This window comes from Manacus candei, unplaced genomic scaffold (genome assembly GCF_025592945.1).
Source record: "Manacus candei isolate 608988 ecotype Guabito, Panama unplaced genomic scaffold, ASM2559294v1 h1tg000050l, whole genome shotgun sequence".
Classification (NCBI taxonomy): domain Eukaryota; kingdom Metazoa; phylum Chordata; class Aves; order Passeriformes; family Pipridae; genus Manacus; species Manacus candei.
In genome coordinates this window covers 1,199,201-1,218,442 of record NW_026138098.1, presented here as the reverse complement: position 1 = coordinate 1,218,442, position 19,242 = coordinate 1,199,201, and the positions used below count along the sequence as shown (strand labels likewise).

Sequence of the window (19,242 nt, the reverse complement as noted above, 5' to 3'; positions counted from 1 at the left end):
CTTCTATTTCCTTCTTGAAATAAAAAGACTCTATACATTACTTCAACAAACAAAACCCTAACAAATAAACAAACAAAAAAACCCCCAAAACAAAACACAAACCACAGCAAATAGCAAATTCTGTTAAGTAGCCAACAATCTCTTTTGTGGTTTTGTCAAGCACTGACTTTTGAATACAAATGCTTCTGGATTGATGAAAGTCAGGCAGGAGCTCTTGCCACCATTTTTCTTTCATGGAAGGACCTGTGAGAACTCAGAATTTATTGTGGGAGGACTGGAGATCATCCTGAAAATTTGGCTTTTAGAATTACAGACACAAGTAATTTGCAATTGTAAAATGAAATTAATGTGAATATTTGAGTACTTCATTTGTGTGCACTACCAGTGCCATTGGCTTGTGGATAGTAAATAAGGAGCACAGTGTTTGGATACAAATTGTGTCACACAAAATTAAATTTGCCTTCTGAAAATTTATCCCTATCAAACATATAAATTTACAGGTCATAGAGGTGTCACATATTTTTCAATTTTTGGAGTATGTTGAAATTAAGAAAACATCATGCAGCCCAATGGTCTAACAATCTGCTAGAACAAACGGCAGTGAATATCCAGTATCAATACAGTTATTAATTACCAGTTATCTGTATACCAAATATAACCAGTCATTAAATGTAAATAAAATAACTCTCTTAAAAATTGATTTCCCAGATGAGAGGAAAATCTAGTTAGCAAGCTGAGTGTGAAATTTACATGTAGTTCATGAAAAAGTGATTACTTACGGAATTAATTGATTTTAGAAATGAATCTAAGGATGTAAAATTATGGCATAAAACTGAAAACAATCTGAAGATCTGTTTTATGTCTATGAGAAAGGCACTTAGTTCTCCCTTCTAAGCACAGCCAATCCCAGAAGCTGTGATCCACCAAGAAATCCCTACTCAAAGCCATATTCCCTATTATCCATCTTCATAGCACTTGCCCTCTTCCTATTCCACTCAAGTATGTCCACAACTGGGTTGTATCCTGATTTGGGGTCATCACTCTCTGCAACTCCCTGAAAGGAGGGGGGAGCTGGGGGGGGGGTCAGGCTCTGCTCCCAAGGAACAAGGGATAGGATGAGAGGAAAGGACCTCAAGCTGTGCCAGGGGAGGTTTAGGTTGGACATGAGGAGGAATTTCTCCACAGAAAGGGTGCTCAGCCATTGGAACGGGCTGCCCAGGGAGGTGGTGGAGTCACCGTCCCTGGAGGTGTTTAAGGAAAGCCTGGACGTGGCACTCAGTTCGGTCACAGGCTGGACTCGATGACCTCAGAGGTCTCGGCCAACCTGACTGACTGTGATTCCGACAACAACCTCAGTGGCACTTACTGGGCCATCTGCCCCTTCGGGAGCTCTCATGGGAGCCTGGAGGTCGCTCTGTTCCCCTCACAGGGAACACCCCACACCTTCCCAGGGAACACCCCACACTATCCCAGGGAACACCGCACACTTTCCAAGGGAACACCCCACACTATCCCAGGGAACATTCCACACCTTCCCAGGGAACACCCCACACTTTCCAAGGGAACATTCCACACCTTCCCAGGGAACACCCCACACTATCCCAGGGAACACCCCACACTTTCCCAGGGAACACCCCACACTTTCCAAGGGAACATTCCACACTATCCCAGGGAACACCCCACACCTCTCCGGGGGACGCCCCGCCCCGTTGCCATGGAGACCGGCGCGGCCGCTGATTGGCTGCGCGGCACGGCCCAATGGGCGGGCGGGGTGTTCCGGCGGTGCCAAGATGGCGGCCAGGTAAACACGGCCGGGCGGGGACACCGAGGGGACATTGAGGGGGTTTCGCGGGGATTCGCGAGGGCTTCGCGGGCTATTGGCAGTGCCGCCGGGCCTGCGGGAGTCGGGGGGATTCCGTTTGCCGTCCCCCACCCTGCGGTGGAGCCGTTTCTCCTCCGGAGCGGGTGCCCCGCGCTCCCCCGGCCTGCCCCGGGCAGGCTCTTCTCTGTCGGCCCTGCCCGGTGGCGAGGGCAGGGGCTTGTGCTCCCCTGGGAAGCTGCTCCTGTGGAGGGACGGGAGGTGTTTGCTCTGGTGTCGCCCTTAAACCGAAAGTAGCCGTAAACAAATGCGAAGGGGCATAACTTTAAAGGACGAGGAGGGGGAAAAAATGAACTATAGCGTCAACCTGTGGACTCAAATCGTCTACTCCTCTCTGATACAGTAAGTAGTAGAAGCTTTATAATGTGCTTCTCTAAAGCATGTACTGATAGTTGCTTGTGAGAAGCTAAAATATTTCTGATGAGGTGTTTGGTGTTTCTGTTTCTCTCTCCTGCAGGTTGTTCTCACCTCGGGATGGGTAACCCGGTGTCTCTGCAGTGACTTGAAGTGGTTTGGATTTGCTGAAACTGGAAGATGTGGAGTGGGCTGTTACCTCCAGGAGTGAATGAAAGTGATGTTGATTTGAGTTCTGATGATGGAGGCGATTCTCCTGCTTCCTCTTCAAAGAAAGGGGCACAAGATAATATCCAAGGAGCTGAGCTTTCTGAACTCCCAGGGACTGGACAGGAGAGTGGTGCCAGCAGTGAACCTGTTGTGATACCAGTGGCAGATGAAGACAGCGAGTCTCACACGTGCCCTCCTGGAATCTCTGTAAATATCTGGAATGTGCGTGTCTTCACAGGCTTCCAAACGAGCATTAATGCAACAGACTCAGAGCCCAATGGCTGATTTTTAGATTAAAATAACTCAATGTTAGTTTTATCTGAAATGAAATATAATATGATCAAAGGATATACCTGAGATTGTTTTCAAGCAGGGAGAGCAGGAATTTAGGTAGGAAGTGACTGGGTAGTTTGATAGTGATTGAAGGCACAGCAAGTAGTTTTTATAACTAGACAGCTGCATGAAACTTGTGTTCTCAGTGGTTTTTAGGCTCTGAGCTTCTTGGTAGCTGCTTTGTGCATCAGTAAGGATTCACAGCTCAGTATATCAGCCATGGTAGGGGTGATGCATACCTGGAAAGGGTACCAGCAGAAATGTATTCTGTGGCACATCCCATGAGAAAACTGTCAGATTTGAGTAGTCCTGGCATGTAGGGAGGGCAGAAAGTCAGGGAGAGGTGGTGAAAGATTGGAACCAATTCTGTTTTAACACCATCAGAGTTGGATGTTCTTGATTTGTAAGTTTGAATGTAATTGTTAATACCAGGTACTGTGGATAAATAACATACTGTCACAATGCTTCTCAGCACAATATGTAATTTCTTAAAAATAGGGGGGGAAAAATTAAAAATACTGATTTGCTTTTTCTTAATCTTGTAGAAATTTGTGGAGCTTCAGAAGAAGCACCGTGAAATGAAAATAGAAGCAGAGCAGGAAAACAGATGCCGAAAGAGAAAGCGCCACCGCAAAGGTGTTCTTTATAATTATGGGATTTACTTTCTCAAAATTGAGTTGTTATCAGCACGTGCTGGTCTGGGGGGAGGGGGGGGGAGAGTTGTTGTTTTTATTTTGGCTTTTTTTTTTTTCTTTTTAGTGAAGAAATGAGTGCCTGAGTAGATGTATTCTATCTGTTGTCTGTGATTTTATTTTTCTAGTTGTATACAGCACTTGCAGGTCCAGGTTGTAAATTGCAACTTAAAATACAAGTAATATATTTGTCCTCTTCTTTAAAAGAAGGTAGAACTTACTCAGTACTGATTTATAATGGTTAAGTGTGTTTCAGTAATTCTATAAATCATACTTTAGTGTATTCTAGTTAAAACTTCTTCACAGATACTGTAAGTCTCTTACAGCTGAGTGGTTTAAAACCACACCATCATTGGGTAAAAATCCCAGTGTGTTGATCTTTGAAAGGAAATGTGACCAATTCGAGCTCTGTAAGTTTACTGGGTGCTGTGGGTTATTACTGTGTAATGTTGGATTTCTCTTTTCTTTTTTCCCCTTAGCAAAACAGAAGAAGGCTGATGAAGTGACTAAGAGGTATAACCAGGTCAATGTGATTTCCTGAGGTCTGTTTTTAGTATCAGGCAAAACTTGTAAAAAAGCTTGACCACATGCATGGCTAAAGCCTGAATTTGAACATCATGTTAAATATCTGCTGAATATTTTCCATGTCTCTGTTGGACAGGCTGAGTTTGTATCAGTGAATGCTAAATGGAGTGTTACTGCTCGATTTTAAAAATCAGCATTAATGTATTATTTACTGTAACTTAAAATAGACTTAATGTTGTTCCTGATTATGTTTTGCATGTAACTGCATAAACCTCCTGATCAGCCTGCTCCTTCTCTTGTTTTTCCTTCTTGAATTGTATTTCCTTCTGTGTTGTATTTACAGTTGGATTCGATGATCTTACAGGTCTTTTTCAGCCTGAATGGTTCTATGATTCTATCAGCTTGCTTTCAACATTCTGGAATTATACTTAGAGAGGGGGAGGAATAATTAATTTCACTTGAATTAAAAACTGAATGGGTGAAGACAGCATGCCTGCCAAATGGAAGAGTTTATTCTAGCACTGAATCCTATTTAGCATAGAATATTACAAGCTGTGGAAAGGGAGCTGGTTACACTGATGACTTGTTTGTTTGTTTTTAGTAGCCAACAGTTGGAAAATGAAGAGAAATGGAAAGAACTGACACAGTACTTTGGAATCAATGATAGATTTGAATCACCTGTGGATAGCAGGGCCCCACAAAAGGTGAATGTTGCTACAAAGGCAGTGTCAGCTTGTACTTGGTGGTAAAAGAAGTTGACATTACCTGAGATAGGAATAAAACTGAGTCTATTTGAGAGTAAATGATCAAATCACTTGGGAAGGGCAAATTTGTGATGTTTTTAATAGATTTCTTTTTTGAATGGTTGCTCTGCTTGCTCTTGAGACAGCATCCAGGCTTGTTTCCTGTCTGGTTATATTTTCTCAGAATGCTTCATATGTGGTGTTTGACTTTTTATTTTCTTTTGTTTAGTTGTGTTTTAACTTTAAAATGTGTCACAAAAATCCTTCAGTTGGCACCAGTGGCTTTAGGAATTAAAGGGGTAAATCTATCATACATTCTTGGTGGGATTCTAACACTTTCTGTTCATAAATACTGTGTAAGTAGTCATATTTGAACTAATTGGTACACATAATGGACAGTTAAGAAACTTCATATATTGTGAGTTCCTGGTAGCACTGTTTGTTCTGTAGTTTTTCTGGTAAAGTCCTGTGTAAGTTCTATGGCATCAAATGTCCAGTTAGCCTCCTTTAGGATACATTTGGGTTTTTTCATTTGCCTACAGTAGGTTTCTACATGAAAGTCATGAGACATTGTTTGCTCCTTACTTTTGGTGGCTCTTTAGTTGTCGTTAAACTGGCCAGGATAGATCTGGAATAAGGCCCAAAGTGTTAAAATGCAGATGGTTTCCACGTAAGTTCAGGGACTTTAGTGGAAAGTGTGTCTCATTACTTTCAGAAAGCACATCTAACAGAATTGGCTATCACTGCAATTTCCAGTTGTGCATTTTGTTTTTTCAACTGCCACCTGACATAATTGAAGTGCAGAGTTTGCATATCACTGTTTCTCCAGAATTCTGTTAGATTTTTTGCTTTTGTCTCTTCAAAAAGTGTTTGTTATGAAACTGTCAAATGTGTTTTCTTTAGCATCACTAATATTTAAAACCAGTGAGGCTGTAAATTGCCTTTTGTTATGAGAGTGAGTTTTTTTGTGAAATTCTGAAGTCAGTGCCCTCTGCTATGTTAGCCTTCTGTATTCCATCAGAAGTTTCCAGCTATAATTTCCAGGAAATATTTACTTTTTATGGTTGTGTTATTTGTAAATGTTGCTGTTGAACAGGTTATGTTACATTGATCATAGCCTCTGAAAATAACCTTTAAATTCTCAAGCTTTTTCATTGTTTTCCATAGGGCTGCTAGAATCTTTAATTTATTAGTACAGGGAGTGGCATTGTGCCAGAACTCAGTTTTTGGAGAAAGATAAGATCTTAGAACTGTAACGATACAGTGGTAATTGCCATTCTTCATGTTACCTGACACATATATTTCACATTTTGTTTAGAAAGCTCCAGGGATGGAAGAGATAAGACAGATCTTCAGATGAAATTTCATTGTGACAGGCATAAACTAGTCCGTGTAATTTTTTTAACCTATAGTATTATCCTGCACATAAGGTGGAACTAATGCAATGATTTGTGCTCGGGCAGCCTTTCAGTGAGTTCTTAATTATACTGTCCATTACAGTACAGAGACAGAGTGGGTTGTGTTACATAGAAATTGCAGGTTTGTGCAGTGTCCTAAAGAATTTTATGAAAGAAATACTTTTAGAAAGGATGTACTCTCTTTAAATGTGTTCTTTTTGTCTTAAAGATATTTCCTTTTTTTTTTTTTTCCTAGTCTGGCCTTGAACTTAGCATAGAGAAGTGTGTGGCTGAAGGGGACATTGCTAAGGCTGAGGAGCTGAGTGACAGACTGGCCATGCGTGAGGTGAGTGGGCTGTTAACAAAAGCTCCCAGGGGACATTGACTTTTGTGTGTCTGTACAAAAGGTATCATGGCTAAAATAGCATTGACTGTCTGCTCCATCCTCCCTGTTTCCTGAGCAGAGTCCTGTCAGGGACTGAAGGACTTTGCTGCTGATCTAGTAGTGCTTGGGCGGCTGGAGCTGTGTTTAAGACTTGAAAATTCGACCACAAACAATGCCAAGTAACTTTGCTTTGAAGCCTTCTGCTGACTCCACGAGTCAGAGGGGTTGGTAACTGGTCCTCCATAATGAGCCTTTGACTTCTCTGTGTGTTGCCAGCCAAGAAAACAGGAGTAGGATGTTCCATTCCTCTCAGTTCCCTGTGCCTCATATTTTTCTTTGCATTGCCTCCTCAATAAGCTTGGGAAGCCTGAAGACAGGTAGAGATTTAGCAAGCTTAGAGTGAAATGTGTCCAGATAAGGACATACATACCCCAGCTTGTGTTCCAATACTTTTTCTTCCTGTGTATTCATGTTTTCAGGAGTTGATGGCCGGAAGAATTGGGGGGAAGAATGGGAGTAGATGGTTGTCAAATATATTGCTGTAGCCTTAGAATTGTGTTGGATTTTTATTTTTTCTCCTTGTCATAACTTTTTAGTGTATAAGTGCATAATCTAAAAACAAATCCAGGTGAGAAAAACACAATTTTTTCAAGATGTTGTCTTGTTTGTTGGCGTATCTGAGAAATTTCATGAAGGCTGTGCTGCCCTTTGCTACAAAAATTGGTCCCTTCTAAGTCTGTATGTAGTGCTTAGTGAATACTTAAACTGGTGAGGAATCTTTTAGGTAGCTCTGGTAATTTGATGTCAGAAATACTTGAATAGGTGCACATAAGGTAGGTGGTAGCAGCTGAAGTATGTAATTTAAATCCACGAGATCTGTTTTGCCCACTGCTAGCTGTGCATGGGGGAGAAAACACAGAGGAAGAAAATTAGGATAAAAATATAGTTGGAATAGCTTTGAAGCCAGTTAAGGAAAAATCAAATAAGTATTATTTGAGTGAGTGGAGAAGCAATAATTTTTTAACTAATCTGATTTGTATAATTTAAGAGATTCTAGATTAATACTAAAAATAATTATATAGTTTTTGCTTTCATTCCTTCATTTTGCATGTTCCATCTTCACACAGCTAGTGAGAATTTTCTGTCCACTCTATATGCTTTCCAAATTCAAAGGTATTAGAAGAGGACTAAGAAAACAAAGACAAATTTTGACGACTACTCATTCAAATATTTTAAATAGGGTTTTAAAGTAAGCTTTAATGTAAAACTGCAGATTTAAATCTGTTTAATGCAATGTGTTACAGTGTTGTGGTGGCTTTAAAAAGAGAGGGCTTTTGAAATGGGAAACACAGTTCTTAAGGTTCTGTGAGGTTGGGTAAAACTAACTGTTCCTCAGGGAGTGTTCTTACAGGATCGTTAAACTCCTCCAGGTAGTCACTCAGGGCAGTTTGTAATGACTGGCCTCTTATCTGCCTTGTCACCAGTGATCACAAAACTTCAATCTGCAAAGATAACAGCCACTGACAGTGATAGGAATGTGTCCTGATGTTTCCTTTAAGTCTGACCAGCTTCTGGCTGTTCCATTACTTTCATGTGTACAACGTGACAAACACTTGCTGTTCTCCTTCACAAATGTCATTATCCCATCTGCTCTAAAGTGGTTAGAGTATCATAATCAATAAAACATACTGAGGTTCTAGTGCAAATTGTTTGACTATAAAAACAAATTAATGTAAGAAGTTTTAAGGTTTTGTAATATTTATGATAAACTGTTATCTGATTTTGGTAGCCATGGGATTATACAACATACAGCACATCCCAGGTGCTGCCGCAATGTATTATTATTTGTGGAACATTAGCTCCAAATTGTTGACTTTCAAATATTAGCATGTTGTAATTCTGAAAACAAAATGCTTGAAACATTATTAGTATTCACAGCCTTGACTTGGTTTTGGTTAAGTGGGTTTATCTGAATAAATAGTATGTTGAAAGAAGGAAAACTCAAATGGCTGGCTTGATCTCTCCTGAGGAGTTCTGCAGAGGCAGATTCCATGTGAATTCACTGGGGTTCTCTGCTGTTGTAAGGATGTGCTCCATTACTCACTGCAAGGTTCATTTTTCTTTGCGATTTTTGGAAGCTGTATTTTTTTTTAAATGGATCTTTTAAAATCCTTTTTTTTTTTTTTCCTAAGGAAGTTGTTCTAAGAGTGATTCATTGAAGAGCTATAGAAAAGGATTTGATTGTGGAAGGGGTTGATTCCACAGTCATTGCTTTGTATACAAGTACAGTTAATATTGCTTTCATGTTGTGCAGTATTGATTCAATCGCTGCTTTCCTTCTCTTAGGAAGGAAATTTAAAGAAATGAAATTTAAAGAAATGTCCCTTTTGAGACTCTTTTTATATAATGCTTCTAAGAAGTGAGTTTAATTAAGTATGTGGCTGTTTGTATCCCTCTAACTTCCACATGCAACACAACACAGTGAGCAAGTCAGGCATGGAGCTGTACTATGGCTGTACTGAAGGGCACCACTTCTGAAGTCTGGAGAAAGAAGTGGATGAATTATTGTTCTTTTATCTCGACTCCATCTCTTTCTGTATAGTTTTCATTTTTCTTGGGCAGTGTCACAGGGTTGGGGAGAGGGAGTGTGTGCTGTTTGGGGTGCAGCCCCCCTTGCAGCCCTGGGAGAACTGTTCAGTGGGCAGGTGTTCTGTTTGAAATCAGGTGTGGGGGGTTTTAATCGGCACCGTTTGCTTTTGCGAGAAGCAGTGACTGGAACCTGCTGATAAAGCTTTTGCTTTGAGGCACAGATCCCAGAGTTCTTAAAGCCGTTTCCTGCCTTAATAAGTGAAACTAATTTTTGATGTATAACATTTATAAGCCTGTGAAACTGATAGGGCAGCTTCAGTATTTAGAAAAATGAAGCCAAAAATAAACAGATGATGAGTATAGACGGTAAAAGCACGCCCTGAAAAGCAAAGGAATGTCAAAATGATGCTGTCAATATGCTGTCATTATGACACAGTGAGAAAGGGTTTTTTAAAATCAAATTCATTCAAAATCAGTGATGACTTAGGCAATATGCATAATCTAGCAGCTGTGAATGCGTTACAGAATTTTGCATCCTAAAAACCTAAATGATACTGCTTCAAGGTTTTGGGTCTCTTGCTTTCCAAGTGGTACTTGTTGCAGGTTCCATAAGGAAAATGTTATTGTGCTGCAGTAAATGAGGCATTGGGCAGTATGTTATTTGTTGTTTTCTTCTGCTTTGACAAATATGCACGAATGCTGATTTTTGAAACAAAACTTCTCAGTCTGGTCATGTTCCAGGTTTTGGACTGAGAGTTAGAGCTTGGATACCTTATGCATGAGGCTGTGTTTACTAGTGTGGATTCCTGTGTAGCTTTTGAGACTAGCTGATGTGTGTTACCCCTGTTTTACTGGTAGTTGATTCTGTTGTAAAAATGAGTTGTACTTACATAATGATGCTGATATTCTGTCTGATCTCTTGGCAAACCTCACTACACAGTGTTAGCCCTTGTCTCCTGTTGTCAGTTATTAGGGGAGCAGATCCTCAGAAGTGGTGTCCTTGGCCATCTCCAGAGCACGTCCTCATGTGGGATATCCTACTTCACTGTGAGGTCTAGTGATCCTGAAATTCTTGATCTTGTTCTTTTATATATGAGTGAAATTCTGCCTGAAAAAATGCAGACATCACTGCATTATGTTGTCCAGAATAATTCAGGCCATCAGTAACTCTGCTCCTTTAGCTTCTGCTGGAGCCCCTCGGTCTGTGATGCAGTCAGAGTGTACAAGGTCAGCACTGCTTTGAATGTGTTGAGCAACAACATGATGCACACAGGTCACACTGCTTAATCCTGACTCACTGCACATCTTCAGGCACAGGTGGACTACTGCATTATTTCTTTCATACCTGCAGTACAGTGCCATTAGTATTAAATAACTAGCAATTCATTGCAGTGTGCATGGTATAATATGCACAGTTATTGTTCATTGTTGTAATCCAGTTGCTGTCTTTGTTATCACATTCCAGAGCTTCCAGCTTTGGCAGAGTCCTTCATGTTTTACAGTTCTGCTCCTCAAATGTAGACTGGAACACCTAAAGGTGTTGTTTGAACATTGCATTTAAGGATGACTTGTTTAACTTGAGGGATGCCAATAGAACTGTTATTAATAATGTAGGAGTTACCCAAAAAATTCTGAACCTTTTAGAATGAAACTTTATTGAGAGAATAAAGTTTATGGGGACACTTACCTGGGCTGAAATAAAATGGTTTTTTGGTGATGCCCTAGGGTGGGATAGCTGAGATCCAACCATAGCAGGTACTTGGATATGTAGCTTGGAACAGACATTTGGAATTATGTCAGCTTTTTAATGGTTTGTAAAAATCTTCTTGGAATAGTATCTTGAGATGTAATTAGGTTATTCCTGCTGTGTTTGTGGGAATCTGCCTAGATTTTTTTTTGAAGAATAAATGTTGATAAATTAGAGCACTGTGACTGTGCATGGTTGGATGTGTTCATCCCTTTGAGTACAGGTGGTATGTGGAGATACCTGGTAATGTCACTTTGCTGTAAATCAGTTTGTTGGGAGTGATACTTGTAAAAATTGTTTACCTAATTAAACCTGATAATCTTAAGATTCCCCACCTCCACTCCTAATATATATTTTCCAAACTTTTTTCCCCCTAGGGAAAGAGTTTTTTTCATAGTGCTTCTGTACTCAAGTCCTGGTGTGGTGTCTCAAAAAGCAGAACATAGATTTCTTATGGCTCTAATATTCTGAGAACTAATCTGACTAAAGCTCAAACTTTGCATTTTCCTGTGTTTTTTATGTTAAGTGCCTGGTAGGTAGGTGCCATATTGTCCAAGAGCACATTAGCCTGAGGACTGTAACTTGAACATGATAAAATAATCTTGACCATATTAGACTTACCTGTCAAAAGGAACTTTTAAAATATTTTGTAATTTACTGTGCTAAATTGCTGGAGTAGTTGTCAGTCTCTAAAGAGCACAGACTTTTTGACAGCACTGAGTGCTCAGCTTAGTGGCTTCTGACATTTTGGTGAAAGATTTTTAAGAAGCTGCAATTTATAGGGACACTGGTATTTAATCAGGCTTAAATGAAAGATCTGCATCATAATTGGTGAAATTAATTGGCCATTCAGGGGGATATCATTCACATGTTACAGCAAGATCAGTCCTGCTGTTGTTCCAAATTTGATGCAGCAGTTTTGAGTGTTTTCTCATGACCAAATTAGTATCTGCTGCCTGCACATAACTTCTGGGCACATAATTTAGACAGGGAAGTACAGCCAAGGCTGTAGGTCAGAACTACTGAGAACCATCCTGGAAACTGGTTTCCATTTCTGGATCTGGGTCTGATATGATTGACTGTGGTGCCATTGCTGTTAGAGGTGTGCAGGTGTTGGTGCTTGATGATATTCTGCTGGTAAAATAAAATTTCTGAATTCTGTTCAACGTTCACCATCTCTCATAGAGTTTTTGGGAACCTAAAGTGAGTGATGCAATTTCATATATAATGTCACCAAGTACCAGTTAACTTGGAAGTCTTGCCTGTTGAAGAGCCCAAAAAAAAGGCAAAAAAAAAAGAGCTTCTGTTTTTATCTCTGAAGGTTTTCCTTTCTTACAGTTAGTGGAGGTGCTTCCAAATACCTCTCTTCGTTGAGGTGGTTTTCTTTTAACCTTTAGAACATGGCAGGGTTATCACCTAGAATTACATTCTTATGCTCCCTTAATTATGTATATCTTTTCCTTAACAAACCTTAAAAAAAGATTTCAGATGTTACAAGTCTAATTAAAGAGACAGACAAAGCACAGTTTATACTGTAGATTTTTTCTGCAGTTCAATTAATCAGCATGTTTTCTCTTTTAATTAAAACCATTTTAGTAAATTAAAGCCCACAGCAAAACACATATATAATTTGTTTGTAATTAGCTCTTAATTGGTGGTAGTTGAAGCTTAGCACCCTTGGTTTCTTTCTTCATGATTGCCATTTTATTAGCAGCCAGTCATTAATTAATCTTTTTTTCTAATTAGCTTATAAAACTGTTGATGGCACATTATTGTAAATGTGATTTTAAGTTCAAAGCTTGTTAATAAGCTTTCTTACTTAGAAGAACAGAGATAAAGAAATTGCTGAAAACAGTACTACAGTTCTTTTTTTAAAACTGCCTTTGTTATAAGGGGGCTCTGTAAAGCATCTAACAGCTTATGGTTAATTTTTTAATGCTGTGTTTTCTCATGAATGGAAGAAGTTACTTGCATTTAAATGTTTAAGTCTAGCAAAGAGCTTAATATTAGAACAGTTTTCTGTCCTTCCTCCATTACTGTGTCATCCAAATATAATTTGATGTTGTAATACACAGCATAAAAATACAACAAAGGTATTACAAAGTATTTTACAGTGGAAGTTGAGCACATCATTGAAAGGGGACAATTTTCACTGCAAAATCCACTCAATATTCCTGTTTGCTTTATATATTTTATATACGTCAGCAATGGATAACATTCCATAACATAAAAGGAGAAAATCATTGCTACAGGCAAGCCTGAAATAACTAGATTCATATTTGATGAGAAACTGTAACACTGTATTAAAAGGCTGTTTGGCTTCTCTGCTATGGTCAGAGGATATTTCAGGACCTGTTTGAATATAAATGTTTTGTTGGAGCTTTTGTGGGCTTAACATTTTTTATTTCATACCCGAGTATTTCTGGAGCAGTTCTTGAATCAGCTGTGTCAGTGCTTGTATCATTCAGCATTTCCATGGCACGGTCCTGTCTGAATGAGAACTCTTTGCTTTGTGATGTTTAATGTTTAATGTCTTGATTTGCAGGGAAGTTTTCTGGAAGTTACAGTAGATTCTGTTGCAACTCTAAGAAAAATGTTTACTCTTCTGCCTGAACTTTACATTCTATTTCAACTTGAGCCATTTCTTTGCTTGTTTTAAAAGTGTTTTATGATGCCGGGCGAGAAACACTAGAAAGGGATAGCTGACAAGGAAAAAATTAAAAATTGGATAAAAAGTAAATGAATAATGTCATATTACTAAAAAGATGAGAGGCTAATTTGTGCCGACTTTTTGCTAATTTTGTTCAAGCCTCAAAATGAGGAGCTGTCACCCGTTCTGTGTAGCACTGATGACAGTGCCAATGATCCATGAAATAAGCTGCCGCTGGCTTTGTTCTGATAAGAATGAACAAATCTGCACAATGTACGGCTCCCAGAATCTCATTTTCATACTTGCATGCAGGCTAAAAGAAATAAGCTGTTTGCAGGCTTGATTAATCAGACATTTGAGGGTTTTTTGTCTCTTTGATCTCTTTCGTCTCCTAGGTAACTTGCTTGACATTAATGTTGAGCTTGAGTAAAGACAATCAGGAATTGTAGACCAAACTGATATAAAAATTAAAGACCTTAACACTTTAAGTACTCCAGTAATGGTTCCGCTTTACTTCAGAAAACATCTGTTTTCATTTAATTAAAGAACAAAAGAGAATGGCATAAATATTTTTCATAGAGACCTGTTATTCCATAAAAAGTTAAGGTATGATAATTGGTATTTTTAAATAAACGCCTTGGAAGTGTTCAAAAAGAGGCAAAGCTTCAGATATTTGTTACAAGGTAACAATTTCAGATGGGCAGAAAATTTCCATTTATGGTACATTAAACGTCTAGAGTTAGATATTTGACGTGATTTTTGGTCAACTTCAAAATAGAAAGGTCTTTGCCCTGTAGAAACTTAAGGTTTTTTTATGTGTGTGTTTGTCTTAAAATATATATATATATATCTATAGTGTTACAAGGATGAACCATTATATCAGCTTTACTACCCAGTATGATTTACACACTTTAAACCTGTAAAATTGAAAGGAATTTAAAAAAAAAATGTCGCAGTGCGTTTGCTTGAGGTTATGCAGACGCTTTTACAAATCTTCCAAGTGGCTGTAAAGATGAATGCCTCAAGGGTCTAGCCAGGGCCCTGCTTTTCCAACCAGCTAAAGCCCTTATCTTAAATCCAAGCAAAGTACCATTAATCTTTTTGAAAGACCTTTTATGGCTTTTAATATATCCCAAATTAGAACATTTTACACCCTTGGTTCCTGAAATATGGTGATAAAAAGCCTTTAGAGCTTAATTTTCCTTACTGCGTGCTCTGACCAATTTGCAGTTCTTTGTGATAATGTTTAGACACCTTAATTAAAATGCAGCAAAATATTGGATGTTCTATATGGAAAATGCTGATACTTTGACTACACAAGAAATTGTTGTATATATTTTTATTCATGCTTTCTTACTTCTTTTAAGATTGTATTTTATTGAGTTATCTGATGACCTGAAATGTTAGCAGTTTCTTTTTTTTTTTTTTTTAATGTAAAATCCATTGACCAAGCTTTTATGGATTTCTCTTTGGGGGGGCAGATGTATGTCTGGGTGTGGGTGGGAGCAGAAGACATTTAATCTGACTGAAATGTTTATGTCTGTTTATATGCAACATTTGTTTTCATGTCTTGAAAATTTGACTCTCTGTAGCCTAGAAATGATAACAAGGCTGCAAAATGTTTCTCCCTTTACTTCCCCATGTGCTGCAGAGGATCTTATTATCCTATATTTTCTGTACTTTTCAGAGATGGAAGAACTCATTCTGTCTTCCAAGAAATACAGACAAAAAGATTTTTCTGCAGCACTTGTGTAGACCTCACTTGTGTATATTTGTATGTGTGTAAGTGCTCAATAGGCCACTAGAATAGAAGGAGATGCTGTTATTCATCTCACAGTGAAAGTTAATTTTCAAGCGTGTTAGGAGGTAAAACCCAGTTAATAAAGGCATGGCTCTGCTGATTGACTTCAGCCATCAGATTGCTCTGTTGTTTAAGCTAATAATTAGTCCTGTTTCAATTTAAAAGTAAACATTTTTGAAATATTTTAGGTGAGTTTTCTTAGGCATTTTTATACTGCAAGTATATTAAAGTTAATAGCTGCTCTTAAATATTAAGTGACAATGCAAATAAAAGAATGTTATGTTTTAGTCTTTGACCTGAGATTTGGCAGTTCAGATGTTGGCATTGAATTACTGATTATATAAAATGTTAATGCTCAGGGGGGAAATTACGAAGATAACATAAAAGTTTTGAAATAGCTGGTCACATTAATTATTTTGTGCATCGAGATGATTCCATAGGTACATATTTATGACCTTAAAACATGTACAAAAGTGAATGTGAAACTTGTTTAACCTTTTTTTCCTTTTTAAAATACTGTGCTTATGAAAATGTGTGTTTTCTTTTAAAATGTTATGCTTAGCTCTTAGCTGCTTGTGCTGTGCTTACTGCCTTTTCTTTAAGCCTGCTGCAGAAAAGCTGCTTGCTTGATTCTTGAACCCTGAGAGGACCATAAGGTAGAATAGCTTCTAGTGATCCTGGTTTGGTTGGGGTTTTTTTGCTTTGTTAACAAAAGGATCACCTACCTATGAGCTGTTTGGTGGGATAGTTGTAGAAAATGTGTCATCTACACCTGAAGATGTTTTCTTGAGTTCTCCCTGACCTTCTCTGGATACAGCATTTCTCAGAGTAAATCACTGTCTGTAGAGATGCTGCAGATTATTCAAGTGTATGACCATTAATCATGGAACTTGAACCCAAGTGGTGAGGGGTGTTCTTTCACCTGCGTCTCCCATGCCTCTGTGCTTTGATGCTCCCATGACATTTTGGGGGAATTCAGAATGTCCAGTCAGAAACGTGTTTCCTAATTGCAGTAGGTTTTGGGGTGGATTGAAAGAAAACCTGTTTGGCCACATCAGTTTGTAGCAGTTTTGTCTAAATGAATTGCTCACTTGTCTTGGAGAATAGCAGCAACTTTTGAGAACAAATTCCTCCATAATTCGTAATGTCAAGTCATGACAGCAACCACAAAATGTAACTACAATGAACAAGTTATGGATGTTGATTTGAGGAAAATGAACCAGTCATAGTCAACAGTACCTTCTTCCATCTCTTTTGCTTTATTCTCTTTTCCACCCCCTTGACATTCGTTGCCGTGAACTGAATTCTCAGAGTTTCAGTAAGTTTATGGAAAGGAAGTGGTGTTCACCTACAGCCTGTTACAACCTGATTTGAAAAGCACGCCTGTTATCACACTTACAATCTAAGAGTAGTAATGTGAACACTAAAGGGCACAGAGACAGTAAGGACACTTTTATTTATCTTTGGACAGACTGATTAAAAATGGTTAGTGGTTCTACTGGAAAAATGAGTGTTAGTAGCAGCTCTTCCTGTATAAATTGCATTTTTGGGTGTTTTTCATACTGGTAAGACCTATGGTGATAGCACAGCTGAGGTCACTGATCTTAATAAAGGAGACTGCGTTTGCACATTCCTGTCTGTTTAAAACAAACAAACAAACAAAAGGATCTAGTGAGCTGTTGCCCTTTGCTTTTATTTTTGAAAATCAAGGGTTTGGTGGAAAGGGTTTCTTGCCCCAGGATCCTCCACCTTTGTATTTCTCTCAGGACATTCCCATTTGTCCCATCTAGCACTACGTCATCGGCCTAATATTTGAAAGGTGTTTTGGGATCTGTTGACTTTTGAGAAACAATATCAGACCAAGTAATTTGTGAGGCTTAAATTTCATATGAGCCATTTGCATCTGATGAGTTTTCCTTTGTTCCTTTTCATGTCTTAGCTTGGTGTGAAAATTGCCAAAGCAGCTGCTTGCCGCAACTTCGTCAGAGCCAAGCAAGAGGCAGAGGCTGCCCAAGAAGCTCAAAAGAAAAAGAAGCTCGCTTGGGGGTAAGTCGTTTGAGTATGGAATTAAACATTTCTGGTATCACTGGCACTAAGTGTATACAATGCAATCTCAGTGAAATGTTTTCTTAGTTGAAATAGGCTTGTGCTAATCTTATTTGTTTAGTTTAACCTTGTTGGGTTTCGGTGGGGGTTTGTAGCTGTGTATCAGACTTCAGCACAGGGGCTTTATCACAAATAATGTGGTGGTTGTATGGCTGTATTTGTCTTCAGGTCTTTATTACAGTGTTAAAATTAGTTTTTATTTTTGTTGTTGTTAAGAATGACATGGTTAAATAGCTGAAACACACATGCTTGTGATTCCTAATGTGGTTTTTGTGTCCTGTTTCAGATTTGAAGCCAAGAAAAGATGGGAAACAAAAAGCAACATGGGATACATGTAATCTGTCGTGTTTTCAGAAGTCAAATACCTGTTGTTACTTGAAGAATCTTTGTAGGCATCTTGTTAAATCTAAACATAAAAAACCCCAAAACAAAACCCAACACATCAAATGCCTTGTATTTATCCTCCTACTGTTAGACTGCACTGGCTTGTTTTGATGCTCTCTTATAAAGTAGTAAAAAATACTATTTAATCACCAATCCTATGTTAAATATAGCACTTTTCTCATAAATACGAAAAACTAAGATAATGCATTTCAGAATGCATTTGGAGTCTGGTAGAGAACTCCCTGAACTTGAAATAAAACACTTGGTCCAAATGTGTTTTGTGCTGTACTGCAGTTATGATGAGTGGGTATAAGGGGAAGGGTAAGTTTTCCTGCTGGGGTTACACAGACTTAATGCAGGAAGTACTACTTCTCTGCTTGAAAGTTTGGGGGGAACACTAAATGAAGAAAAGCAAAACAATCCTACCTGTTCTGAACCAATATTATTTATGCATTTGTAGCCTTAGTAAATAGAAACACAAAACATTTGTCTGAAAAGGTCCATCCTCCCTCTCCTGGAAGGCTCTGGTACTTTTTGTCATCTTCTGGTGCCACATTCTTCACAATATTTCAAATTCCCATTTTTCTTTCCTTCCCAAGAACACACTTTTTAAAAGTACCAATTTCTTTGAGCAGATAAAATATAGAAATATGTACCTTGGAAAACTATCTGAAACGTGTTATGTTGTACAGTTAACTGCACCCAAGATACAAATGCAGATTTTACTCCGAGTCAGATGTTTTACAGATCAATTAGGATTTGAATGTTTATGTTATAAGATTATAACAAGAATTGATGATAATGTTTCTTGGAAATTGTTCTCGGTGAAAAGTAAGTACACATTCAGAACTAATAACTTTTCTCCCTGAAGCTCTTGCATATATATGTTTAGTCACCACAATGCCTGAATGGAATTGGTAATGTAAATGTCAGTTATTGTTAACCAAGATTAATATGTTTGAGGCCAAAGGTGTGGTATTAGCGTAATGCTGATTTACTGGGGAAGTACTGGAGGCTAAAACACCTTGCCAGCAAATAGCAATTGGAAGTTTTACAGCAGCAATTCGGAGAGTTCAGCTTTGCAGTCCAGGATGGAATAGTGCATTTTTGTTCATTAGCCCTCGGGATATTTGATTCTCTTTTCTTTTTTAGCAGAACATCGTATTTCTTTCACGCAGATGAGAGTTTGCAGTGTGGTAATCTGCAGTTAGCTGTAATTAGCTGTGATGACAGAGTTGAACACAATTGCCAGGATTGTAAATCAGGGGCTAAACAGGTTTCTGCAGTATAACATCATAAATCTCACACTAGGCTTACAAACTACATTGCTTTAGAAACTTGTGCGTGGAAGGAAGCAAGTGTTATCTCTAGGAAAGTGATTAGAGAGGTGAATTGCATGGTTACCTGTGCAAACACACAGGTTACACTATGAACCTTCAGCAAGGTT

General features: G+C 38.5%; 1 protein-coding gene across 5 annotated transcripts; it reads left to right on the top strand.

Annotated features, from left to right (window-relative positions):
* Nucleotides 1-1,752: 1,752 nt before the first annotated feature.
* Nucleotides 1,753-18,067, top strand: FAM204A (family with sequence similarity 204 member A). 5 transcript variants are annotated; one of them, XM_051800428.1, is made up of 8 exons: nt 1,753-1,801; nt 2,337-2,665; nt 3,322-3,412; nt 3,948-3,981; nt 4,595-4,697; nt 6,390-6,479; nt 17,245-17,351; nt 17,698-18,067. In XM_051800428.1, exons 2-8 carry the CDS (start codon nt 2,414-2,416, stop codon nt 17,747-17,749), a joined length of 729 nt encoding a protein of 242 aa, XP_051656388.1. In that variant the 5' UTR covers nt 1,753-1,801; nt 2,337-2,413; the 3' UTR covers nt 17,750-18,067. The 5 variants fall into 5 exon arrangements, with proteins under 5 accessions (XP_051656388.1, XP_051656390.1, XP_051656389.1 ...); XM_051800430.1 differs by lacking the exon at nt 1,753-1,801 and adding an exon at nt 1,900-2,221 and having other exon boundaries at nt 2,337-2,650; XM_051800429.1 differs by lacking the exon at nt 1,753-1,801 and adding an exon at nt 1,903-2,221 and having other exon boundaries at nt 4,598-4,697.
* Nucleotides 18,068-19,242: the final 1,175 nt, after the last annotated feature.

What these genes read in the sequence shown, in the direction of transcription:
- FAM204A (XM_051800428.1), top strand. Translation starts at nt 2,414, where the DNA reads ATGTGGAGTGGGCTGTTACCTCCAGGAGTGAATGAAAGTGATGTTGAT. An exon ending in GAGAAAGCGCCACCGCAAAG is followed by an intron (nt 3,413 to 3,947) that starts GTGTTCTTTATA and finishes TTTTCCCCTTAG; the next exon opens with CAAAACAGAAGAAGGCTGAT. An exon ending in ATAGCAGGGCCCCACAAAAG is followed by an intron (nt 4,698 to 6,389) that starts GTGAATGTTGCT and finishes TTTTTTTCCTAG; the next exon opens with TCTGGCCTTGAACTTAGCAT.